This window comes from Rattus norvegicus, chromosome 9, assembly GCF_021556685.1.
Source record: "Rattus norvegicus strain SHRSP/BbbUtx chromosome 9, alternate assembly SHRSP_T2T, whole genome shotgun sequence".
Lineage (NCBI taxonomy): Eukaryota > Metazoa > Chordata > Mammalia > Rodentia > Muridae > Rattus > Rattus norvegicus.
In genome coordinates, this window is record NC_141542.1 from 41,836,554 (window position 1) to 41,864,264 (window position 27,711).

The following is a 27,711-nucleotide window of genomic DNA, read 5'->3' on the forward strand; positions in this document are numbered from 1 at the left end:
GCTAAGCTCCTGCTGATGAATGGCTCTCTGTGTTTTGGTAGACTACAAGGGTCTGTGTTTACGAAACTCGCCAGGGTGCCTGTTCAGGGTTCTGTTCAGCCAGGTTCACATCCTTTCCTCTGCTTTGTGAATGTATTTGGCTAATTGAACAGACAGCTCCCCGACAGAGAATGCTGACCTTTAAGCACAGGCTCAACAATCCAGAAACCTCAGGGTTCAAATCAGGCTGCTGCCTCGTCCTAACCTTTGAGCTACTTAGTTTCTCTCTGAGCCTCAGTCTCCTTTACGAAATGCTGGGAATATCATCCTGATGGTGTAAGTCTGAGAATTAAAAAGAAGCAATCCCGTAAGTGTTTAGGGCAGTTCGTGAGCATAACAGTGGCCAAGGAAGGTTGTCTATTAGTTTGGTTTTGCTTTTGACTTGATGAGGAGAGCTAAGGGTAACGTACAATGTTATCCTTGCCGCCATTCCTCCTGCTGCTCTTAATCCGCAGTAACAGGCAACCTTGTTCTCAATTAGCCCTTCTCCGGAGGCGCTGCCCTCCCTTTCATGACTCTCTTCTGGGACTCTCTGCTGTTACTGTAGAGAACTGGTCACTATGGTCATTTCGCCAGTTAATTGTCCACCAAGAGGATGAACTTTTAAAAAGGAATGACCCAATAGAAATAGACTGTGGTTTTGCGGTACTTATAAAAATAATGCTAATAAAGCTTCATGACCTGGAGGAAACCTCAACTGAATTCTTCACAGGAACCTGTTTGGAGTCTTCTAGGCAAACACCCATTTTGCCTGGAAGAAATACCCGCTCCATTTTAAAGCTTTACTTTTTAATTTAAGATTTAAATTAAGACACATTTTAATTAAGATGCAGTTATATTGCTTCCCCCTTCCCTCTCATCACCTTTAAATGTGATTTTACAATGTTTTTAATTTAAATAGTATTACAAAATTTCCTCCCTCCAACCTCCCTAGATGCTGCCTCCCATCTAATCCCTCTCATGCCCCCTGTCTCTTATTGATAGCCTCTCTTTTGATTAACATTATTACACACACGTAAACATGTATGTATACGCACAGGTTCATAGAACCAGCTGAGTCATTGTTGGTATATCTAGGATTTAAGTCATTGTTGGTCTATCCGTTCTGCATTAGACAGGCTATGAAGTTGATGCTGGGGTGAGTGTAATTCCCAGGCATCATTAGATGCCTATAGTTCTTTGTCCTGGGGTAGGACCTGGAGAACTTTCCCCCTTTCCACTTAGTATGTTCATTGATATTGTCATCCTTCCTGTCTTGTTTAGGTAGCCATTTTCCAGGATACATTGTCTCAAAACACATTTCCAGGAGTTCTGGCTCTTATAGTCTTCCTGCCCTTTTTCCTTTGTCCTTTCTTCTGCGTTCCCTGAACCATAGAGCCGGGAGCTGTGATGTAGATGTATCCCCCGGAGCCAGGGTTTCCATGATCAAAGCTTAATCTCGGTGTTGTGTGTGGTCGTGGTTTTCTGTGATGGTCTCCATTCGAAGAACCCTTCATGATTGTCCCTACTGTTTTTGAGTTTTGGATTTAAATCCTACAGAGTAGAAAAAGAGCATGTCGTCATAGTTTGTGCAAACATGCCTAGAATTTTCAATCTGTGATACTGGACCTTCATTATCGATCAGTTCTTAGGGTCCCTGTTTTGTTTCTGTGTAGTTTCTTGCTCCCCGTCTCCTTTCACAGCAACCTGTCTTGGTTTGTTCAGAGTTAGCGATGGCATGTTCTGGGGTGCTACTGTGACATTGCTTATTATAGGCCACAGGTCATTCTTTTAACGTTGATTATCACTTTGGCTACAGTGCCTTGCTACTTTAAAGCCGACATGTGCCGAGTGGTTCATTGTAACTGAATTAGAACGGGCAGATATGTAAGGGCTGTAGCCCTGAGTACAGGCTCCTAGGATGTGTGCTCCCCCCTCCCCTCATCTCCAGTGACTGCTTCTCTCAGTTCTATCTTGTGAAACAGCAGTCAGAACCACACCCCTGATGGGTGATTCTAGAAGGATCTGTACTCACGCCGAAACATGTAAAAGCCATAGGGCAGGGATAGAGCAGGGGCTGGCTAAGTCCCACACTGAGAATTCAGCTGACTGTGTTGTGATCAATCCTTTCTTTATATTTGAGCATAGGCAGACTTGGCCCAGGCCGCACGTCCTGACGGAGATATCTTTGGTTGTAAGTGGTTGAGGGAAATATTATGCTTCCCGAGACCAGGTTCATGAAATCGACAAAAGGACAGGCTGTCCAGTGTGACTAGTTTGTCTCTGTCACCATAGTTACGTGATGCGGGCATATCTCTAGCCTCTTATTTTTCTGCCTCTCTCCCAGAGCTGTGCAGATCTTATAAACAAGCCCCGGGCCTTTAATTTCCCCTCTGCTCATTTTTGTACCAGAGCTAGCTAATGCTGCTGCTCAGCTAGGTCATCTCATTAAGGGACATCCCTGCATGCCTGCTGCCACTGAACTGCCCGCGTGTGACCAGTAACTCAGCACTCGCAGCATTTCAAGGAAAAATATGTAATAATAAATCCTGACTTCCCTGTGCATTCAAACTCACTAGGGAAAGGAATAAATTAAATGAAATACCACAGAAGTAAGCTCAGTATATATATAGAAAAAGCATCTTTGGGGTACATCCCCAAAGATTAAATAACCATCGCACAAATCATCAGATCACCTGTTTAACACAATTATTTGCACCTCTTTCTCCTTCACGCGTGTATATGCACTGTTGTTTTGTTCTGTTAAGTATTGGGGGGGGGGGGGAAGGGCTCTGCCTATATCAGTGTAACATGCCTGCCCTCTAGTGTTGACACAGAGAATGGCATACCCATTCTTTTAAATGGGGTCTTAAAGTCCTCAAGTTTCTGGCAGTGTGGTCAACGATGCTTCAGGAAGCTGTGTCGTCGGTAGGTGGTTGGTGTAGTCAAGAGACCCCCCAGGATGGGCAAGGCATAATGAGGGCTCTTCAAACTCTGGTCTTCTGTCTTCCTGAAATAGCCACGGACGGATAGTATGTAAACAAATTAGCATGGCTGTGTTCAAATACGGCTATGTTTTCATATGAATACAAATTGGCCTGTGGGCTGAGGTTGGCCTAGTCTGTGCTACCTGCCTAGCCCCCATGGTGGGTCTTTGGCTTCTTTTGTGAGCAGGGCCATTTTCTCCTTGGTCTTGGTTTGATTTTAAGACAGATTTGACCTATCTCAGTGGGACATTCCTATTGACAAAGTGCATGAAAACCACATTTTTATACATAATTAGATGTGACCTATGTTTTAAAACTAAAAAGGAAAAAAAAATCGGCGTAACCTTTAACTGTCTGTAGTGTCAGGGGATGCAGAGGTCTCATGGAGCAGCTGTGACAGCCATACCTGTAGATGAGGGACGGATGAGGGAAAACATGTCTTCCATTAAGGGATAACCACCTACTTCCCTCAGCTGATAGTTGGGTAAAAGTCTATTTGAAAATTTATTGGAAATAACATATTTCTGCTTGAGACGCATACATTTGAAGATAGTTATTCTCCCTTAAACCTTGCTAATGGTTTGCCCTTTAACACTGCTTTGTGGAGGGTGTAGATATGAGACACGCAGAAGAATGAGGTGTCTGTAAAATAGGTTCTGACGCCCACCTGCATTTCAAAATATGTGAGATTTGCAACAATAATAATATCACTTAATACGTCCAGGTCATTACAATAAGATGTACGTAATTAGACCACTAAAATAGGAAAAAGACTGAGAACCCCGGGAAAAAACCAGGAGTCCCTCCACCCACAGCAGTATGTAATTGGATGTGAAGATTTGGCTTTTGGCTTCTCGAGCGGCTAAGACCGAATAAGGATCCCTGTAATCAGACTGTCAAAGTGAATGCAGGTGCTTTCGCACTGTTTCCGTAGTAATGGAATGAAGAACTGTTGAGGCAAAGGGACAGAGGCAGCAGAACACCTCAGTGCCATGCTGTGCCTCAGAATGTGTGCCTACTGAGGGATCACTCACGACACATCTGCAAAGAGCTCGCTGTGGTGAAACTCGTGCCGGGGTGAGAGTATGACATTTTGTAGGGAGCGTGGTGTGATCTTTTAAAAGACACTGATAAGTAGTATCTAATCATCGAGACAGCCCCCGTTTAATGTGTGGAACTTAATGGTAACAAACGCAAACGTTTCACGTTGTTGATAATGAATGTTAGAGGCTTTATTTTTCTCTCCCCCCCCCGATTTTAATGGTTCATAAATGGCTGAGTTAGAACTTAAAACCACTTGTCTTGAAAGCCCATGTGTTCTTAACCTCTTAGCCATGATTATTTTTGTCTCTACACGGGTCACCGTTAGAAATTAGGGAGGCTGTTAGCGTCTCTGCTCATGAGGGAGATAATTCGAGCCACAAAACTAGCACAGCACCTGTGACTTTAAATCTTCACCACGCAAGGTGCAGAGCCAGCCGAAATTAACTTTAATAACACAGCTAGTCACTGGCTTAATACAGTTAACCTCAGACGTTTCCACTTTACAATGACACGAAACGAGACAAATTTGGTAGAAACTCAACTTAAAAATTCTGAATTTTGATCTTTTTATGGAGTTAGCAACACGTGATATGATGCTCCCCCAATGCCAGGAAGCACAGAGCTGGCGGGGCACTCCCGAGTAGAAAGACCTGAGTACTCTGTGGTGAGCCGGTCACTAAGTCCTGCTGTTTGGCACCAGGGTGCACTTTTGACTTAATCTATGTTCTCAACCTAACCACACTGTAAACTGAGGGATGCCTGTGCAGTTTATTTCACTCACTAGGTTCAAAATCCTATCGTATCAGGTAATAAGCCTAAAATACATTAATAAAACACCTTAAACATTTTCCTCGATAAACCTTCCAACAGCTTCATTTTATACCTGCAATTCCCCTCAACTGGGCCAGTCACGTTTCAGTATTCAGTAGACATAGACGTCTAGAGGGCGCCATGATGCAGATATGGGAGACACACTAAAATGACTTTCTGCCTTTGATTTCTGTGAAAGCCACACCCACTAATGGGGTTTCCTCATCTCAGCGTCATGGGTCCCCTCCAAAGGCATTTGTTTGCAGGCTGCTAGGCTCCGAGGGTCTAGTGTCTTCTGCTAATCAACAGTTTGTTCACATGTGTGGGCTTTTTGTCTGTTTCAGGTGATCCAGGCCCTGCCAGCTATGGGAAAAATGGCCGAGATGGAGAGCAAGGTCCCCCAGGAGTGGCAGGAATTCCTGGTGTGCCTGGGCCCCCAGGTCCTCCAGGCCCTCCTGGTTTCTGTGAGCCAGCCTCTTGCACCCTTCAGGCAGGTCAAAGAGCATTTAGCAAAGGGCCTGACAAGTGAAAGCTTTCGTGTTCTAGACTCCCCTATACACACCGTGCCTGGTAGAGGAGCATGTGGGAGAAACAATATATCCAACAGTGGGGCAACGACTAAAAGGTTTCACCTCAGACATCACTACACACGTGCTATATGACAATCGGATTTAGAAGAACTGGTGCTATTCCGTTAAGTCTTGTTCCTTCAGGAGCGTCATCAGACAAAAGTCAAATTCAATTTCTCTTTAGGCAAATTTATAAATCCTCCTCCTGGGCTTTTGGATTTTAGTGTGCTATGAGTGCATATATGATGTATTGTGGGCCACTGTGCCAACAACAGCAGCAGCAGCAGCAAACTGTTCAGTTTACCTCACTTGCTGTCATTGTTTTTATTTCAATTAAGATATTGACCTGAGATTTGAACAATCAGTTGTGTCAAGTACTGCTAAGGAACAAAACCCACTACATTCAACAAAATTGGTGCTTAAAATCTTCATCAGGGCCGTGTCACAGAAGTGGTCTCTATAGATGGTGGTTCTCATCTTTATTCTGAATTTGTGAATATACTGCGCCCCAAACGCACTCGCATTGTAAGATCCACGTGAAAGCAAAGAAGTGATACCCCAACGTGCATATGTTTTGTGGCTGACATTATTTATTTTAAAAGTTTGAGATAACATGTCTGGTTGTACCAAAGAAGAAATAAACATGATTTCATAATCTTTTGTACGTTCTAAGATAAGTCGTCATGTTAAATGTGGTTGCATGTTAATCGAACTTGTTTAGATTCATTAAATTTTTGACTTATTGCTACTTTTAAAAATGTATTTATTTTACTGGTTTATTCTATCTGAGAAATCTGAAGAGTCCCTACTGGTTCACGGGGTTATCCTGCGACAGTGTGTGTGTGTGTGTGTGTGTGTGTGTGTGTGTGTGTACGCTGAGATACTTAATGGTTTTCTTTGAAATTCTAATGAAGACTATGAACTCATTTTTCCTAGGCGAACACTCAGGCGCATACACATGTGTGTTTTGTACTCTGTTTCAGAGAGTCCTCTCAGTGCTGTAAATCTAGTCTTGTTTGGTCTCTAGGTTAGGAACCACACTTTCATTTCAGAGGTTCTTAGCTCCTTCTCAGAGCCTCACTGATTTAAAAAATAACCTACCTCTCACCACTTAAAAACTTTTTACAAAGCAATTCCTTTAAAAAATTTAGATAGTTTAGGGTTACATTATTGTAATTAAGTAGATGTGATAATATATCTTAATTAAATCATGATAGTACCCATTTCCACTTCTTCAACTATCATTCTATGTATTGGGAATTGTGTAGTTTAATCATTTTGAAATTCACCATAGATGGCTTCCAGTGTAGAGGGTAACCAGTAGTTACTATCCTATGTCAAAGAGGAGCTGTAGGTAATCTCTCCAGTCTGGGCTTTGTGCCCCTGTATTAAAACTTCCTATTCTGTCACACACACACACACACACACACACACACACACACACACACACACACACACACAGTTTCCTGTTCCCCACATCCTGACTCTCTAGTGACCACAGTTCCACTCTAGTTTCCACAGAACAGCAAGAACATGTGATATTTGTCTTTCCATGTCACACAATGACTTCAATTCCCATCTGTATCTTTATCAGTTGACATCATTATTTTTATGGCAGAACATTCAAAGACATGTTTTTTTTTTGTTGATCCAGTCACTGAAGTGTACGTGTGTTGATCCCATATTTTGGCTATTTCATAGTGCTGCAATAGACATGAAGTGTTTATTACTAATAACCAGTAATTGTTGTTAAAACAATTTAGGCGGGCGTACTTGTTTGGGGCTGGAGAGATGACTCAGTGGTTAAGAGGTCCTGAGTTCAATTCCCAGCAACCACATGGGGGCTCACAACCATCTGTAATGGGATCTGATGTCCTCTTCTGGTGTGCCCAAAGACAGCAACAATGTACTAATATAAATAAAATAAATCTTAAAAAAAAAAAAAGAGTTGCCTTGGTCATGGTGTCTATTCACAGCAATAAAACCCTAAGACAGAAGTTGGTACCAGGAATGGGGTACTGCTGTGATAGGCCTGACCATGCTTTAAAAACAATGTAATCTTCTTTGGATATATACACAGACATACGGATTTTATGGTATGTGTACTTATAGTTTTTTAAATTCTTTTTTAGCCTCCACAATGTTTTTATAATGACTTTATTACAATCCCACTACCAGTCTTCAGAGGACTTTCTTTTCTCCAATACTTGCCAGCATTTGTTATTTTTGTATTTTATGATAGTCAGCAAAGTGGAGATGGACTGTGGATTGTTTTCACATTCCCTAGCGAGTATTGATACAGTTTTTATGTTTGTTTGTTTTCTGCCCAGTTGGTTATTCAGATTTTGAGAAGTATCTGTATTCTTTGACAATTTTAAAATTGGATACTTTTGTTGTTCAGTTGACTTTCCTACACATCTTGGATCTCATTCACTTATCAGAGAAACAATGTGCACATACAAGTAGAAATGTAAACAATAAATCCAACCCTATTTGCAGGTGATATAATTTTTATGCATAGTACACTCAAGAAAGTCTGTAAGAAAATTCCCAGAACCAATGAACACCTTCAGCAAAGCAGTAGGATACAAAATAGGTTTCTAATGCACTGATAATGAACACACTGAGGAAAAAAAAGGAAATTAATGTCTTCTGATAGCTTCAAAATATTTTTTAAATATCTAGGAATAATCCTAATCAAGGGTGTGATAGCCATTTACAACAAAAATGCCAGGACACTAAGGCAAAAAAAAAAAAAATCGAAAGAACACTAGAAAACGAAAAACCTTTCCATGCTTAGGGTTTGGCCAAAGCAATGTAATGAGAAGAGCTTTGCTACCAGAACTGAGTCAGTCACAGACACAAGGTGATCCCATTAGAAAACAGAACAACAATTCCAGTAATGTTTTTCCTAGGACTAAAAAAATTCTTCGAATTTATATAGATCCATGAAGGAGTAAAAATAGTTAAAGTAATCCCAGGAAAGAAGAGTAATGCTGGGTGATGTGTTTATAAAAATATAAAGAGAGGGGGGATATGTTGTACAGAGGTATGGGGGAAGGGGGTGCCTCTGCATGCCCAGGGTAGTAGGGACAAAGAAAGACAGAGAGGGAGAGGGAGAGGGAGAGGGTGAGGGGAGGGAGAGGGAGAGGGGGAGGGAGAGGGAGAGGGGGAGGGAGCCGAAGGGGGGGGGGAAGAGGAGGAGGAGGAGGACAAAGAGGAGGAAGAGGAGGAGGAGGAAGAGGAGGAGGAGAGGCTGGCTATGAGTACGTGGAGGGAAGGGGGGAGAAAATGGGGAGAGAAGGGACAAAGGGAAAGAGGGTAAGAGAGTAAGTGAACAAGAGAGCAAGAGAGCAAGAGAGCAAAAGGGAGAGGAGGGGGCAAGCAGCCCCCTTTTATAGTGTCAGGCATACCTGGCTATTGTCAGGTAACTGTGGGGTGGAGCTTAGACAGAATGCTAACACTGGGGATCCCTCAGTCCCTGATCTTGACTTATATTAGAGAATGACAGTAACAAAGTTAGCATGGTACTATCACAGAAGGGCACACACATCAATGGGATACAGCAAAAGGTACAGAATTAATCCCACATAACTGTTGTTTTTTTTCTTTGACAAAGATGCCCAAACCATCCACTGGTGACAAGTTAGCCTTTTTAGTGAGTAGTACTGGAAAAGGTGTCTAGTCATGCGTAGGAGTGTGAAATGAGGTTCCTTTCTCCAAAAATGTGCCAAAATCAATTTAGTATACATCAAATATGTTTAGAGCTGAACATTTAAAACTGCTCAAATACAATATACTGGAGAGACTACAAGAGATAGGAGTATTGAAAGACTTGCTGAAAGGAACTGCTATAGCTCAAGGAATAATCTCGAGAATTGACAAATCAGATTACATGAAATTAAGAGCGCTTTTAAATAACAAAGGCAACAATCACCACAGTGAAAAGATAGCCTACAGGTTAGGGGGAAGCCTTTGCCAGCTATATAACTGATTGAGGATTAATACCTAGAATATATAAAGAACTCAAATAATTGACACAAACCCCAGTCAGTCAGTCAACTCACCAACCGATCAATCAATCAACGTACTGATGAAATGAATTGGCAGTTTTCAAAAGATACTTTGAGATATTGATAGAACGTGAAGACCACATGTTTATGTCAACGGTGATAAAGTGCTTGAGGGGTAGGAAATATCTGATCTCAAAAGACGACCAAAGAGACAACCATAAATACTTGGGCACCACTGTGGGAGAGAGGGCAGAAATATTTTAAGTGCCAGAAGCAGTGGGTGGCTAGAATGAAATAGTTGTCTAGACACAACAGCAGCATCACATACATATGAACTCAGCAGTTGTGATTGGCACACTCAGCCTCGGGCAAGTTCAACCCAGAGAAACCTGCATAGAGAAGGGATGTGGGCATAAAATCCCACCCTGAGCTGAAGAGCTATGAGAGAGGGAGAGTCTGTTTTTTTTGAGGGAGCGGTCCCTGGCAGGTGGACCATGTTCCAGGGGATGGCCACAAACTCAGGAGTATACAGGTAGCACAGATTGGATTTGATGGGTTTTAAAAAACAGTGGACAAAAAGTTGGGAGAGTAGGGAGGGCTTGGGAGAGAGGAGGTGAATATGTTGAAAATACATTGTACACAATTCCCAAAGAATTAAAAAAAATGAAGAATGTTCAACAACTTTAGTAGTTGGTGAAATGCAAATTAACTACAGGAAAATTCCATCCCCTCCCAGTTATTAAACAACAACAGTAGCAACCAAGAAGCAAATTCTAGCCAGGATGTGAGGGAAGGGTGAACTCTTACATAGCATTGATGTGAATGTAAATTAGTTTGGCCTCTGTGGAATTCAGTATAGTAGTGTCTCTAAACCTAAACATAGAACAGCCATGTGACCAAGCCATCATACTTCTAGGTATATGCCCAAAGGATTCCATGTCAACATACCACAGAGACAGCTACATATCCTTGTTTGTTAAACAGCCATAGTCATTCATAATTAAATAATGGAATCTGACTAGGTGTCCACCAACAGGTGAAGAAATAAAGAAAACGTGTAATTATATAATATATATTATAATATTATATTATATATTATATAATATATATAATGTACACACACATACAATGGAGTTTTATTGATCCATAAAGAACTCAATGATGTCATTTCCTGGAAGATGGATAGAACAGGATATAATCATATTAACTGACGTAAATGCGATACAGAAATATAAACACCATGTTTTCTCTCCTGTGGGTCCTAGAACTCTTTATAGGTTTGTAAATTAATTTATATATATTTATATGTATATATTCATATATGTTCATATGGGTATGTACATATGACAGGAAAGCAAGAGGGAGGCAGTATGCAAGCAGGTAGAGAATGAAGAGGACGAAGGGAAAGAAATGGTAAGAGCTGTCATCATAGGCCTGACAGAGATTGTCGATGTAAAATCAAACACAAAGCACAGTGAATACGCTCCAGGTAAAGCAAACACTGAGTAAGATCCTTTGATCTGTCTCTGAGTGGAACGGTCTGTAGATGTCTGTTGGGTCCAACATCATTCAGTTCAGATGGTTTTGTTTTACAAACTTTCTGTCTGAATGATCTGTCCGTTGAGGAAAATGAGGTCACCCCCCTACAATATTTGTGTATTAGAGCTGACCTCCTCCTTTTAAGAAGACTATATTCTTTTTTATTTCTTTTTAAAAACCTTTATATATGATATATACGCATATGTTATACATAAATTATTTATTTAATGTATGAATGCTGTGCTGCATATATATCCATATGCTAGAAGAGGACATAAGATCCCTTTATAGATGGTTGTGAGCCACCATGTGTTTGCTTGGAAATTGAACTCAGCACCTCTGGAAGAGCAGTCAGTGCTCTTAACCCCTGAGCCATCTCATTAGTCCTAAAACGCTATCTATTCTTAACAATGAAGTATTTCTTGAGTGCCTCATCATTGTTTGCCTAAACACACTGGCTTGCTATGCCATCAAAATGTACATGAACTATCAACGAGATCTAATAAACTTCTATCATAGTCAATGTGCTAGGCTTGTCCCACATAGAGACCAATAGGCACACACTTAGTTTGTGAAACTCAGATCAAAGAAGTGTTTAAGTTCTAATGGTATGTTTGTATCAAATGACTTTCATGTGAATTTTTTCATATAGAAATCATTTGGTTATATCAAATATGTAATGTGTATGGGATTTCTTAACATTGTTTTTATCATGTAGCTCTGTGCTTCTTAAAGGAAAAAGTTCCATCTCAGCTATGTAGATTAGTGCTGCTTTTCTAGATAAAAAGGATGTCCTTCTTCTTGTTTGGAAGAAATGGAAATGGAAGCATCTATTATGGCTTTCTGTGGCACATTGGATAAAAAAATCACATATACTCCCTAGAAAAGAGTCATGACACATACTAAAACAGGCAAAGCCACGATCTTTTCATCAAAGTGCTTTTATTTTCATTGGAGTGACATAATCCAATACAGAAAAAAGAAAAATTCAGTAATTAAACATGTTCTTCAGTTCCATAACATCATATTCATTAGAAATTTAAAAAAAATCAAATATCAGTTCACGCAACTGTTACACAAACCTGAGGCAATCTAGGCTGTATAACACAGATAAAGTAAGTAGCATTGGAGACAGCCACTTACAGAAGCTTATGCAAAACTTACATTCCAAATGAGAAGAACACCCCATGGTAAATTTCAGTTAAGTAAAACAGGTTACAGATGCACCAATTCTTGACAAGAAAAATAAACCCTCGCAAGCAAAAGCGCCTATCGAACCCTCTCCGTGAAAGACAGCCTCTGAGGACAGGCAGACCCGGTGTACACCCCTAGCCAAGCAGAGGTCTCCATGTCTTCTTTTGCGTAGTTTTGAAAGTTGGATGGTGTCCAACTGAGAACTTGCCAAGAGGGGAATGTGTAGGTAATCGAAGTTGCCTAGACACTAGCATATTAATCAAGAGCGAATGATTTCTGGCTTATTGCTACTCAGTGCTCCCATGGCGGTAGGATTTGATCCTCACTCCAAACAGCCACCAGGTTGGTTAAGGAGCATGGAAATCATTTTGCAGTCTGAGCACACAAATTTGCAGGTGACACTGGGTGACTGTCTTCTGTCTGTCAGAAGAGCAGGAAAGAATAGTCACCTCATTAGGCAACCGACTTGAAACACTTTCTACGTCATGCTGGTTAAACCAAAATTGTAATCCTTCAACGTTTATTACATCTGACCCGAAGTGTGCTTATTGTAAGTCCCTGCTTCCGTATTATTTATTTTTGGAAGTATCCTAGTGTTTCTGAGGTATAAAAAAAATCCAGGTTTAAAATTAACCAGTGGACATGGAAAATCACTCAGGACACGAATAATTCCAAATGTCAAGGGAATTGCTTTTAAACGTGTTGACGACCCTGGGAAAACGCTCAGAAACAGTACTAAGGAGGAAACGTTAGTAAGTTATTTATTTTGGTACAAATGAAAATGGTCCTAAACGATCTTAAAACTGCAAGATAATATTTGTGCTTAAGACTTGTAGGTTGTCATTTTATCCAGTAAAACACTTTCCAGGTGTGTAGTTAATTTTTTTTTAAATAAACCCGTGAGGCTGGACAGTAATATATGCTGGCTCGACATACATTAAACAAATTGGCCGATTGTAATACCATGCATGTAATACACACTCAGATTGTATTTAGAATGTTATCTGAAGAATTGTAGCATGCTTGATAGATTTGGTTACTGGGCAAAGGATTCTGTCTGATAAATGTTTGTAATCTTGATAAATGACAATTAACACTAACTTTCGGTTCACCGTCCTTTTGTTTACTGTCTTTCTTTCCACCTTAATAATGGAAGAGAACAAATGGGGAGGGGGGTTGACTCTAAGAAACGTTTGGGGATCTGTGTCTTCTTATTTAAGTCTATTCTGTTTTTATTTCTTCTCCCAGTTCACTGTTGCATAAGAGGAGATAGTAATATTCCTATAGAGAGCACCTACTTAAATTTATCATGAGGGAATATGAAGGTAAGACTAGTCAGGAACTGTTTAAGTCATTAGCTAGTCCATACAGACATACAGCGCCACTGGCATATTTTGACGTAATTAATTTCTGTTAGAAATACACAATGTATTTAAACACTTTGTTGACCTCCTGACAAAGGTATTGTGTGAGGAGAATTACCTGCAGTGCTTCTTAGCCTTCTCAGAGCTCTCCCTAGCGAAGAGTCTAAACTGATGCTAGTCTCTGTGAGAAGAGTGCATCGTTTTGGGCTGACTCTGGCTTTTGGTGCTGTTTACAATTCTCCATGCACTGGTCTTCTCATGAGCTGCCAGGGAGGTAGGTTATAAATTCAAACTGTGAGTACTTGGAAGAGACCAGTCTCAGGCTCCCGGGATGCCGTGACATTTGCTCTTGGTATGAGGCTAATTATAAATCTTCGTCAGGGTGGCTAAGACTCAGTAGAATAGAACGATTCTGGAACTTCAGCTGCTGAGAAGGGCTGACGTATAGACACAGTGTTAAGAACCGCACCTTAGGGTTCCCTGATTTAGAGTCGATTCTGTTATTGCTGAGAGAGGCAACGTGTTCACAGCACATGAGGACGCTCAAGGAGCCAACGCCTGCTAGTGTACGTTCACTGGGGTTTATAATAACTGAGTAGCATTCCACTTAATGTAAGTGTGATAAAATTAAACCTTACGTAGCGAGCGGATGAGGTAAGATATTGAACGAACAAAACGGATATAAATACACCCTCCAAATCTTATTTTAAAAATAGTTATTCCATAACACAATTGGAATTTAAAGTCACCAGAAGTATTTATCCTCCCACGGCAAAATAACAAGTTGTAAAATTGTATCTTTCTGCTAGTAAACTTGCTGTGGTGAAGCCAACACCGAGACTTGTGCTACATTTTAAGTGGTTAGTCCTTAGTGATGCCTAAGAGGTTGAAGCAAGTAGCTGACGTCTGGAGTCATACCACATATCACTCCCGGAAATGAGCTTGAAAAGTTTTCCATATAGATAGATGTTCCTAGCTTTGCCTTGTCTTCTGGATAATTATTTTCTTGCTGGGTCTACTTGTCTGCACCAGTGTTCTCTGTGTCTGCTTGGAGCTGCGGTCAATTCAACCAAAATGATGAGGTTTTCCACATGGTTTTGCTCAGTGCAATGTTGCTATGAGGGCTCCAGCCATGTTAGTAAGTAGAAACAGAAATAACCTCTTATCCTGTTTCCTGTAAGTCCCACCCTTTGAACAAGTTGAATACAAGAAATGCTGTCATACCTACGGCTGATGAATGAAGGTCAGGGGCTGACATTACACTGATGCACACGACTTAAAAGGTTAACAATTAAACTCTGCTGAGAATCTCCTCAGAGGGGTCTGGTCAAACTCTGAGAGAAGAGGAATAAAATGGCCAGGGTAGAAAGTGTATTCCCTGCTATGAAGCCAGGATAGAAAATACCATGAGGCTTTACAGTAGACGAGTGTGGAAAATAACTGAGGAGCAAGGGCAAAGGTCAACAGTGCTTAGTTTTTCCAAAGGTCACTCAAATGACCTCAGCATCACTGGACTCAATTCTGTCTTGAATACAGTTACCAACACTAGAGAAAAAGGATGGCATTGAAAGAAAAGGATGGAATTTTGAAAAATCATTGTTCCTACTTATTTTTTTAATAGCACTATGTTTCTAGAAAAATAGACATTGTACAAATTTAATTGTGAAACTTATCTCATGCAATCAAGAGTTTAGACATTGTGTACTATGTACCTTGTATACTTGTGGTAAGCTGTGTTTTTCACTTGTCAAAAGAGTATCTGTCCCATCTGTAAGGGAGGATGAATACCCAGGTGTGCCGGTGTGTGCATATTAGCTACTAAAATACAAGAGAAGCATAAGACTACCTTATAGCAGATTTGCATACAATGTATGGGTGTATACATAGTCAATAAATAAAAGGGAAACAGTCAACAGACCAACGTTATTGTGCCTGCCTTACAAAGACACTGAAAATTCGGAAAAATACTAATTAGTAAAATGAGATATAATTTACAAAGAATATTTACAAAACAAGAAAGTGCAAAGGCCAATGTCTGACTTTGTTGTCCACCAGACTTTTCAAGGTCTTAGACTTCTGTGAATCTGTTCAGTTCTGAACAAATTGCCTCAAACACCATCTTGTGGACAAAAGGAGGTATATCGTAAGTTTCTCAGAAGTGGGAGCAGCTGCGGAAACAGACGAGCTAAAGCATAATTAATGTCTAAGACATAGTTATAGAAATTACTTTATATGCTGAACATCGAATGATAATTTATGTAAGCAGTATATCACAAAATTATTCCTTAATCTCTATAAGTAGGCAAAATTTTAATTTCCAACTCTATCATGAAATAAAGAGAGAGAGAGAGATTTAAAAAAAAGCACACAAGGTTGGAGTCTTTAAACAGCTCTGGCTAAGTTAAGAGGTTGAAGAACTTAAGCCTGACCATGCTTCCGCTGTGCTTAGGAGTAATGGTCACTGTTTTCATTTGGAAAGAACAATGCACTCATGGCATTCTCTTTCTTTAGACGCTAGAAGCAAAACAGATCTTAAGTGAGGACAGATCTTCCCTATATAAGCAGAGTCTACCTAAAATTGGGAACTGAACTGGCATAATATTTAGGACTTGAATTCAGACATCCTTGTTTATGGAAAAAATAGTTTTACATTGTCACCATGGCCTGTAATTATTTTGTATTTAAAGCATATCTGAAGTACAGAATGAGAGAAAATTGATAATTCTTCTCTTTTGCTGAAAACAACAGCAGGGACAAATGATTATTTAAAGGGATATTCCTTATCCTGCTTTGGCGACCAAATTATCCCGTTTGTTTTTATGAAGGGGCTGAGAACCTGCCAATCTCTTTGTTGTATTAGCTGGACTAAGTGTTCCTTAGAGTCCGTTGTTAGGATCAGTGCCGAGGCAGAAGGGAAAAAAACAAATCTGAAGATTAATAACAGTAGATCGAGGGGCTGTGCCGTATAATCCAGTCCCATCTCTCTGGTTATGTTAGATTCAATCTTATGGCCCAATTTTCAGAAATGAGCTTGAACCATGGTGACAAGCCACTTTTCAGTATGTATCGTGTGACAGTCTAGCTTGATAGTCCTCAGGTCAAGTGAACAAATCCAGATCTTTGAAACAGGAGTAAGTTAGCCATACATTCCCAAAAGTTAGAAAAAAGGAAGAGCATTGACGATCTGATCTGTAAGAAAGGATTCTGCTCTGCAGAACTGAAGTGAATATGATTTGCAAAACAAGAAAATGAGTTTCATCTTTGTATAGGTATCAAACGATCAACCAAGAAAAAAAAATCCAAATAAACTAATCACCTACCACCAACCAAATGTTCATGAAAATACTGAAATTATATAATAAATAGTTTTGAATGAGCCAAAATGCAAAAAGATAAATAACCTGTCAATTAATATGAAAAATAATCTTTGAAAACATACAAAAGTCTCTGCCATACAGCAAATTCAAGTAAATTAACATGTATCAGGTAAAATGTAGGTTTTCAGAAAATTCAGCAAATTAGAAGCTCAAAATATACACATAGCACCAACTTTTCACCTTACGTACATTTTGTGGGGCAGGTTATCAGTTGGCTATGAAGCCACGTATGCAAACATTGCATACTACCATCGGGTAAGTTTAAAACACAGCACCGCTGTAGGTATTGCATATGAAAGGGAAAAAAAGAATGAGCAATTTTAAGCCTAAAACATCGGAAATAAATAGGCTTGGAAAATAAATAAACTTGGATCGAAATATACAGCAGAACTCAATATGAAATACCCAAAAAGCTATTTTATGCACAGCTATGTTGACAGCACTGGGCCAGCAGTTCATCTTTTTACAATGAAAACCAGTTCAAAGTATGGATGCATTTAAACAAGCTCTGCCTTACATCAGGCATGCTTCCCAATGGGGAAAAAAGTTCACAGCTTTCCCCACTTTCAGTGGGTTGCTTTTCTAAACCCATTGTCCTTTATCGATGAATGGACCAAAAGCATCCTCTTATCCTGTGGAATAGGAGCTGCTCTTTGAGGCGTGTGACTGAAGGGCTCTCTCTGGTGGTGTGCGCTCAGCTTCTGTGCTATCCACCAGCTAAATCCCGGCAGTGCCCCTGTGCTCAGTATTCTAGGATATCAATTGTTTCTGACCCAAGGTTTCTCCAAGCAATGAATAGGTAAGGTGTAAAAAAAAAAACACTGTGGGGTAATTCAGCCAAGATGACTGGGATTTTGCTTCCCTTCGGAGCATGGTTCTTTCTTTCCTCCAGGGCAGAGGATGACACCCAGGGCCTTGATGCTTGCCCGGCAAGCAGTCCACTGTGAAGCTGAATCCCTCACCCCTGAGCATATGGTTTTGAATGACTTTCGGGTGGAATCTCTTGGTTTTCCTAGGCTGAGCCGGACCTTTGGATGGTTTCTGAGAAAACATTAATCTCCTTAAGAGCACGAGGGCTTCACGTACTCAACATGCCTTTGCTGACCCTCTACCCTCATTTTCCAACCCGAAGACTCCTCTTTTCTGGTCATTACAAATCCTGTGCTTTTCTCTGATGCCAGGTCCGGGGAATCACAAAGTCAGAAAAAAGAATTCATAAGATACAAAGGTCTTGCCCAGCTACTAAGGCTTGCTAAGTACCAAACCACCAAGTGCCTCTTGGAGAAAATCACTTCAGGTTCACCAGAGGAGACTCACTGACACAGGGTCAAGTTGGTTCTCCATTTTTTCAAGTAGCATATGTTGGTGCCAGTGAGGTGCGCTTCAAATTGAGCTCATTGCTAGGAAACCAAAAAAGCGTCTCAGTAGTTGGCTATGATGATTTTGGGGGCTCCCTGATAAAGAGTCTCCTATAGTTTTTGTTGTTGTTAATAAGTTAAAAGCGAATCCCTTATTGCATATTTTTTCTATATAAATTGAATGAATGTAGGATGGTATAAGACTTCTTGTAAAAAGCAGTCATAAGACAGTCAACAGCCGTAATGTACTACTTCGATCTCAGAAGAGCAGAAAGAAAATCTTAAGCAATGATAGTAAATTTAAATACGAAGAAAATGATCAAGATAAATCAGAAAAGTTAAAATTCAGGAATCAAAAGCTAGTTGTGTTGACGAGCTCAGAGTGTATGTCGTCTGAGTACCGAATCGTCGCATGTGATTTCTTCTGGCGAGCCCCTGACAGGCTTGCTTGGATGTTTCTTATGAAACGGTCGAACTCGGAGCCACACTAAAGCAGAACTCATGGAACGGAGTTGGCAAACATCTGAAAATACTGATCTGCAATTACTGTCTGCATAGGACTCAGATGGTTGGTTTGGATGTCTGCCCCTGCATCAGAAAAATAAAACAAAGCGGTCCCAAACTCGTAAGCCTTGAGAGCACGTGGTTGTGAAGACAGCGCTGACGGCTCAAGTGGCGTGGAGATCTCACCAGACACGATGGATGTCTTCCTCCGTCTTTTTCACTTCCCCCCTGCCTGCTGATGGGCAGGAGGCATGGGATAGAGGCAATCTTCTGGACTGCATCTTCCACTGGGTCCTGGGGGTCCTTGAGGCCCCGGGGCACCTGGTGAGCCTGGCAAACCCACTACAAGGGAAAGAAAACACACCATGAGAATTTGGGTCCCATGCGATCCTGCCTGCCTCCCTCTCTCCTTCAGTTGAACATATAAGGTCCCCAGGGGAGAAAATGCCTAACCCGAGAGGACTGCATGACTAATAAGTCCATTACCTGACGATCCAGGAAGACCCGGACTCCCTGGCAGCCCAATTCCAGGTTCACCTCTTTCTCCCTTCTGTCCTCGGTAGCCTGGATGAGAGGCAATAAAATAGGAGGCGTGAGAGGAGGCATGTCCGGTACTGACCTGCACTTGAAGGTACTGCTTCCTGACCCGGGCTGTTAGCGCCATTTCTAAACTCCCCGTGAATGAGTATCCGTCTCATATTTATGCATTAAACACAAATGTAGGCTAAGCAGGCAAGAGCATGGAGAACCTGGTCATTATGCAGCTAATCTATTAAGTTAAAACGATTTTGATAGTCAGATTTATTTTTTAAGCAATGAATATCCTAGTAAGAGCACCAGTGGAATGGGAAGCCCTGGGTCCTGCTAAGACTGAACCCCCAGTGAACTAGACTGTGGGGGGGGGAGGGCGGCAATGGGGGGAGGGTTGGGAGGGGAACACCCATAAGGAAGGGGAGGGGGGAGGGGGATGTTTGCCTGGAAACCGGGAAAGGGAGTAACACTCGAAATGTATATAAGAAATACTCAAGTTAATAAAAAAAAAAAAGGTTAATTCATGGTTGTAACTTTGGAATATAATATATCATGGCTGTTGTCTTTGTTTAGTGGCATTTTCTGTTGGTTTGTTATTGATGACCCTTAAATTCTTGCAGATTAAATAGTGGACTGTTGTGAAAACACTGGAAAAAAAAAGATAATACAAATCAATCTTGAAAATGACAACTTCAGTACTTTGGGCATTTCTCCATCTCTTTTCTCCCAGCAGAGCTAAAATGTCTGGTCCTTAGTATTTAAATGTCATAGAAAAGCATCTTGTGTTTTATCTTACACTGATTTGACTCAAATTGGCATTCTGCTGGCACTAAGATTAAGAGAGCCGCTTGTTCCTTTATTTCATTTAATTAGCTATTTATTAACTATTTAGTTCATTTAATTATTACACCAAAGCCTGTATTCGTATGGTGTCTTGTTCTCACACAAAACAAAATTCTTTCTGTGTATGTCTTTCCCATTTCCTGTACCTAGACCCCCATCAGAATTTGTTGAAGAAAGCTCACACATCTATCGTAAACATATAAAAGAAGACATGAGTATTATTTAAGTATTATGTGTAGTGGCAATATGTCACTATCAGAAGCTTGGCTTGTTAGGACTTTACCACCGTGTGTCTATCTATAAGGTTCTCTCTTTTTGCTTTTCTGTGCCAAACCTAGATTCACATTTAATCTATGATACATGTGAACTGGATCATAATATACAGTGAGTGGAGAAGTATCAGCATCAGCATGAACTCAGAAAATAGTTCTAGCTTCTGTGGGTATTGTGCACGCGCACATGCGTGCGCGGGCACACACACACACACGCACACACATGCACACACACACGCGTGCACACACACACGCACACATGTGCACAAACATATGCACTCACACACATGCACACACACACACACACACACACACGCGCGCACACACACACACACACACAGGGTGTTCCACTTCTCTTGTTTTGTTTTGCTTCACTAACTGGTTGCTGAGCCCTTCAGCCATTTTGACTACAATCATGTCCTATTTCCAAAGGCTCCCAACTGCTGTGGGTAGGTCAGAACTATCTAAGAACCATCAACTATCCTATGGGCCACCGGATTAGAAAGAAAAGAAAAGGTTTTCCTTGATTTAGAAACTGATATCTAAACTTTAAAAACTCAAAAATAAATAAATAAATAAATAAATAAATAAATAAACAAATAAATAAAACAGTGACTCCCAGTACTGTCCTGTTAAAATCGATGGTGTGTATGTAGTCTCCTCCTCCTCGTTGTTTTTTTTCTATTAAGTCTACGTGTGGATTCTTTCTGAAATGACCGGGATGTATATGTGTAGTATCAGTTTCTCAAGGCTTCCATCAATTCTCTTTTGAAAACTTCAACTACATTTTGTAAATATTCTTCTGCAAAACCTCACCAGAGGAGGTTCAAATCATTAGGAAAGTTCATAGTCATCTACAGGAGAGCTAAACTGGTTACAATTTTCAGGTCCATTGCTCTCGAGCTGTGGCAATCGGACCCTGTGTTGCAGACCCCTTCCGGGAGAGACGGAACACTCTGAGGGGTGCTTTATCTCTGCACTGTAGGAAGGCCACAGTCATAGCCTAGAGCGAAAGTACAAATTCTACAGAAATGCTTTTGACTTTCACAGGACATCAGACATCACCCTCTTGGGAGTCTAGGAGGAAGCAAACAAAATGGCCTCCTTCAAATTCTCCCTAATGAGCACTCACTGTCCTTTAAGGTAGGGTTATTGGAAGAAGATCCACCATTTTTCATTAGTCAAGTCTTTGTGAGAGAATGGCCTCCCTTGGGCACATTTCTGATGGCTTCACATCAATTTTTTTCTTCTACTACAATCTCCAGATTTGAAGAAAAAGCTCAGGACACTTTATAAGGTCTTTGATTGTTTTTATATCCTTCCTTAAACATAGGAAGAGAATGAAGGTGATAGAAAGACCTTTCCTAGTACATATTTCAAACTGCCACTTAATTTAAATTAAAATGGATTTCTTTCCTGACAAGTAGTATTAAAAACACACGTATCTTTTAGATGAGCTCCCACTAGACACAATTCCCAAGTGACCAGTGTACCCTGGAACATAGCTCTGCAGACACATTTCCTGTCCCTTCCTGTACTGTGGTTTGCACCTCACCCCTTTGTCAAACTCAATTATTGTGAGCCACGATGAAGAGGGCTAACCCAACCAACAGCATTTGAAGCTGACATAGATGCTTTCTTCCTTTTTAAATAGAAGAGAGAGGAGCATTGGAGATATATATATATATATATATATATATATATATATATATATATATATATATATCCATCCTCTGAGAACTTTTATATTTACTTATTACCAGAGAAAACCCTTCAATTTCTAATGCTTACCCAGAGAAGCAGCAAAAAATCCAACAGCAGCTGGCCACCTTCTCACCTGCTGCTCCTCTCTCCCTCTCTCCTTCCTCCTCCCTCCTTTATCTCCTCTTCCTCCTCTCTGTCCTCTCCCTCCCCTTCTTCCTCTTCTCACATGAGATTTCTCTGTGGCTTTTATGGTTATCAGTACAGCATGACTATAGCCAAAATTCTTTTAAAATGAATCTCACTTTTTTTGGTAAACCTTATTTTCTGTTGTGTTTCTGGAAACTTTAAAATTACAAGGAGTCAATCAATAGCTTGTAGTCAAGATGTATTCACTGTCAGAAGTCCCACAGGGCTACCAAAGGCTGAGACAAACCCTTCTAAGTGTGATTGTTGTCATATACTCTGGTGACACAGAAGTTTTGTCCACTTGAGTAGAACCTGTCTTAAAGAAAACTGGAAACCAAATGAGGGAATTCCTTCAAACTCAAGAATCACACCTCAGTTCTCCATTATAAATAGTAGTCTGTGGTATACACATAGCAGGGGGCTAATCCCACAGAAATCCATTGCAAAGGGGAAAGCCATCTTTTGATTAGTTGATTCCTCAGTAACAAATATAAGCCTTGGTTTTCAAAGGCCACACTACTATTGCTGACTTGGAAATGTGTCTGACTGAGAACCTTCGAGATGGACCTTTCCAACACTTGGGATGATGCCTGGAGCTAGGAGCTTGCGTGGGGAGGGCGACTCTGGTCTGAACTCCATTTTACTAGATCACTGCAACGATCCATTTTGTGTATTCTCTTGAACTACCGAGATCTGAGGGACCCATCCAACATTTTCTACAGGTATCAACAGGACTTATTCTTCCTGTGGTTAGGGCATCACATCATCAGGTGGCTGTTGGAGGCCTTCCCAGTTCTCATACACACTGACTCCAGAAGAGACCCAGTGACAAAAGGCAATAAGCACCTTCTGCACAGGTATATATACACAAAGGCTGCCTCTGAATCTACATGCTCCCTTTTCCTTCACCTCTGAGTCAAGTCTCCTTACCTAAGACAAAACAACACTGTTGCTTTTGCTTACTTTGTGGGAACTTCCCCCCACCCCTTTCTCCACCCCTATTTTTCTACCATATCAACTCCCTATTAGTCAGGAGAGAAAAAAGGATAGAAGGGGATGACAATATTGTTAGGCTACTTCCTGCTGATTAGGGGCATCAAGTTCATGGGGGCAAGTTTGATTTTGGGGCAGTCAGGATATATAATTTCTTTTTCTCACCTCTTCATGCACGACTACTTAACGAACTGCAGCAAATCATAACCAGCAGCAAGCAACCCCCAGCAGTCTCCTCTGTTGAGGCTCTAGCATTTATATATATTCTGAAAAGTCCACAGAGTTCCGACCACCATACCCTGGCCAGAAAACTATCTGCAGCTGGCAAAAACATGCTCCTGCTAGAGCATGAGATGAACCACAATCACCTGCTGCGAAGCAGCCCCATATCTCCATACCTGGAATTAAAACCAAAACATATTCCCACAGCCTCTCTCTCTCTCTCTCTCTCTCTCTCTCTCTCTCTCTCTCTCTCTCTCCCTCCCTCACTCCCTCTCTCTGTGCATGCACGTGTGCGTGTGCATGTGCGTGTTTGTGTGTGTGTTTAAGAAACCAGAATTCTCACTGAATACTGAAGCTGAGCTTAGAGGCCAGGTCGTATGCTGATTCCCTACTTAACTTCGTGTGACTTGTGTCTTTCACAATAATCAGATGCAGTGCGTTTTCCTTTATCATGAGTTTGGAGGTCATCAAGAGGGCTCTGCAGTAGCTACTCCCTTCAGTCTGTCCACTACCGAATGGAGACTGCACCTGGACAACCCCGTCAGTGACCAGAACAACCCGAGGCAATAATGATCTTTGCAGAAGAGTGAAGCACCTTGCTCAGGTGGCTAGGACTGGGTGTTCAACCCCTGACCAAAGATCCACGCCTGTGCAAAAGTTCCCATCAGTCTTCAATCACCCGTCTATGTAAACACCCCTGCCCCCCCAACTCCTCCCTCCCCTCACCCTCGATAGCCTCCTGACAGCACGGCCCATTGAAACAAAATGGTTCTCATCTGGTCACTTAGCTCAGTGTACTAGGTTTTTCTCTACTGCCTTGCTTTGGATTAACTGGCGTTTACCTTGGGGATCCAACCATGGTGGGGTAAGTACTCCAACTATCAAAGCCTTCCTTGCAAAACCTTCCATATCTGACAGTGTCTGTTGCCCTGGAAGCAGTCTCTCCTGTTCCCCCATCTTCATAGGGACTCCAACTGCCCAGAGACTACTGCCTCTGGTAAGTTGAGGGACCCAAGCTAAAGTGCCTAAAATACCAAGACCTCCTGTCTCCTCCACAGGACAGCAAAGCAATGTGTCTGAGTGGGAACTATTATGGACTTCAGCCAGAATCTGGAAACCCACTTGCTGGTGTCAGGGTTCGTCTTCCTCATGACATGGGTCCCCGTGGCTAATTTTGAGACTGGATTTTCTAGTGTCTGCTTTTCTGTCCCTGTCAAGTCTAAGAATTGGGAACGCGGGAATGGGGGTGTGTCCTCAAGTGGGTCCCATGTGTAGTTGGTGATTAAAAATGGACTCTGGAATCAAATTTAATTCAACCCTAGCAAGGTAAACTTTCCAGAATGCTTAGGGGTAACTTTGGTATAGCAAGGGCGCCTATGGCTGCGGCTTCTCTAACCTTGCTTCTCATGATTTGTACTCCCTGAACTTGGCATTCCTCTGTCAGAATTCATGAATCCTCTAAGCACCGGTCTATCTAGTCAGTATGCAAGACTGCTAGCCATATTTTTCAACAGAATAGCTGTGTCAGAACAACTGAATCAGGCAAAACTCAAGGGCATTTGTCTTCCCCAGTTGTCCTCAGTGGGACCACTGCCAACATAAGTTTGGATTTAGAGACTTTAGAAGCCATACAAAGCATCCTTTAAAGTTCAAAGGTTATTGTAGTTATCTGCCCAAGGCCTACCCAAGATCAAGCTATCCAAAAGCTCTGGCAAAAATGGTGCAGATGATCCCCAAGGCCCTACCCCTTCTATGGGAACTATTGGCAGAGGCTACTTGCTAGGGAAGGAGGACTCACTCTTAATGTAGGATGGGACCACTTAATAGGCCTTCCGTGTTTCACTGCAACCACCGGATGCATCATACCTGTGCACATATGGTAGCACCAACTGCACCCAGTGACTTACTTGTTTTTTTAAGACAGGGATTTGGGAGGGCTCATGTTGGGGGGCCATGGGAATACTTGGACGGGGAAATGAGTGCCTATGATATTATTTCACTGTATGCATGTATGAAATTCTCAGAAATAGAAACAAATGAAAAGATTATGCTTACACTTTAAAAGTTACTATCTGTGGGGCTGGGGATTTAGCTCAGTGGTAGAGCGCTTGCCTAGGAAGCGCAAGGCCCTGGGTTCGGTCCCCAGCTCCGAAAAAAAAAAAACCAAAAAAAAAAAAAAAAGTTTCTATCTGTAAGATCCTGTGAAATTCTCTTTCTATGACAACGATGGAGAAGCAGACCGCGTGATTGTTAATGGTGATTTCATGAACACAATCTTAGGGTAAGTAGCAGGTATATCTGCTTTAAAGTAGAAGTAGTAATAATTAACATTTATCACCAGAAAATAAAACATTAACAAGATAGTCCACAATAAGCCATTTTAGACACGTTGCATATATATGCTTTAATTGCACTTCACATATTATGAATATTGAGGATTTCAGCAAGCACATGTTACGTTTTCAGCCTTACCTTGGGGCCCTGGATCTCCTGGGGGTCCAGGTAACCCGTCCTTCCCTGGTGGGCCAGGCCTCCCATGAGATTGAGCAGACAACATTGCTGCTGGCAATTTAAGCTGGGACAGAAACACAGCCATCCTCTCTTCATTCATGAAAGAAAAACATACATCATGTGACGGAAGTTTCTTTATGCCAGAGCATTTCCAAACATTTTAACATGAAGTTGAAAAAAATTCAAATTGTAACTGAAGCACATATTCTATACCAACTGGTCTGCCTGCTGTGTTTTTCGGGAAAAAAAATATAGAATAAATTGCATGCAGTTGTTTAAAGATAGAAGCACAACAGCTGGGTTGGTCAGAGGGTCTAGGAATTACCAGTGTTCCTGGAACCCAGCCGTAGGGTTGGCCAGACCACTTGTCTAATTAACTTCTGGTTATGACTTGTGGAGACAATTTTTAAAGAATCGTTTTTAAGAATAAATGCAAGGTACTTTCTGGCCATATATTGAATGTGTAGCAATTCTAAGTATATTCACAGATTCTTTAACTCCTACTTCCACAGTGAGAACCCAACCCCTATATTTTGAGTGATTAGTAGATTTACTTTTCTTATGAAAAGAAAAAACAGGATGGACAACGTGTCACAATGGTCATAAGGGAGCTCTCTAGTGGCTCCTCAGTTGCTAACCCTGGAGGAAGCCCATTGGCAAGGAGTGGGAGCATTCAACATGCTGTGCTGTACAGCTATGTGTGGGAACTTGGTGTCTACCCTTTCCACAAGTCAGTTAGTAAACTGGTTGCAGCTGACTGGGATCCTGTCTGTGACATTATCCCAGATTTAGAGGCTGAACAATATGAAAAAGCAACACTTCAAGTTGTTGGCTCTTCCGAATCATTAACATGTACAGGGATTGTATTTTCTTACATGGCAACAAACCATTATTGGGAGCGATGCCCTTAAAACCCTCCATTACTGATGTTAATATTATAGTTAGAGTTAAGTATGACTGGGTCATTAAGAGGTCAGGACGTGGAAAGTCCCCAGCCGGCTGCAGAAGGCTAATACAAATCTGTTGGTCAGGTTGCCTAATGATATGACAAACTTATGACCTTTCTGAGAAACCAACATCCTGTTGACATCAGCCAATTACCTGACCACAAAAGCACAGTGTCCTCGGCCTGTATAAATGTTTCCTGCTTCCCCCCTCCCTCTGTTACCCCTGTTATGGTATAAATTCAGCCTTGGGAAAAAATAAAATTTGTCGCCTTGATCAGACTCTGGTCTTGGCATCCTTCTTCGAGTCTCTTGCCCTCCACTCTCTCCTAGGTGGTCCCCAACCTCCACTGACTGCCCTGCGGGTTGGGGCAAACCACACTGCCTTTTCCACAGAGACATTTAGTCACTGAAAAGCTATTGTTAGCTCCATGTCACCACTTCAGCTCTGTAGTAGGTCACAAGTGATTTTTACTCTTTAAAGAAGGAATTCTATTTTCCATCATTATTATGCATTTCCTGGTTGTGTGTCCAGCTGGTCTGTCATTTATTCAATCACGTTGTTATGAAGGATGACTGATTTTATAAGAGGAAAATGGGTTCAGCGTGGCTGGAGATAAGATGCGGCCCTCTGAAAGCCATGGCAGCAGTGAAAAAACGAGGAAACGTGTCTGCCTGTTTCTGGGAGCCTAAGAAAACGTTGGAATGGAGAAGCCAAATCACAGGAA

At 41.3% G+C, this 27,711-nt stretch overlaps 2 protein-coding genes across 6 annotated transcripts in view; one reads left to right on the forward strand and one right to left on the reverse strand.

Annotated features, from left to right (window-relative positions):
• The window catches only part of Col9a1 (collagen type IX alpha 1 chain), an 82,836-nt gene extending 76,646 nt beyond the window's left edge, over window positions 1-6,190 (forward strand). Inside the window, 1 exon segment of one of the 2 annotated variants that reach the window (NM_001100842.1) lies at window positions 5,204-6,190. In NM_001100842.1, the coding sequence (NP_001094312.1) occupies window positions 5,204-5,388 (185 nt within the window). In that variant the 3' untranslated portion in view covers window positions 5,389-6,190. 2 annotated transcript variants of the gene reach the window in all.
• Window positions 6,191-11,905: 5,715 nt separating this feature from the next.
• Window positions 11,906-27,711, reverse strand: part of Col19a1 (collagen type XIX alpha 1 chain) — a 348,475-nt gene continuing 332,669 nt past the window's right edge. For 3 of the 4 annotated variants that reach the window (XM_087567043.1, XM_087567044.1, NM_001421322.1), the window contains 3 exon segments: window positions 26,001-26,129; window positions 19,264-19,341; window positions 11,906-19,119 (listed from right to left, as the gene is read on the reverse strand). In XM_087567043.1, the coding sequence (XP_087423169.1) occupies window positions 18,995-19,119; window positions 19,264-19,341; window positions 26,001-26,129 (332 nt within the window). In that variant the 3' untranslated portion in view covers window positions 11,906-18,994. 4 annotated transcript variants of the gene reach the window in all.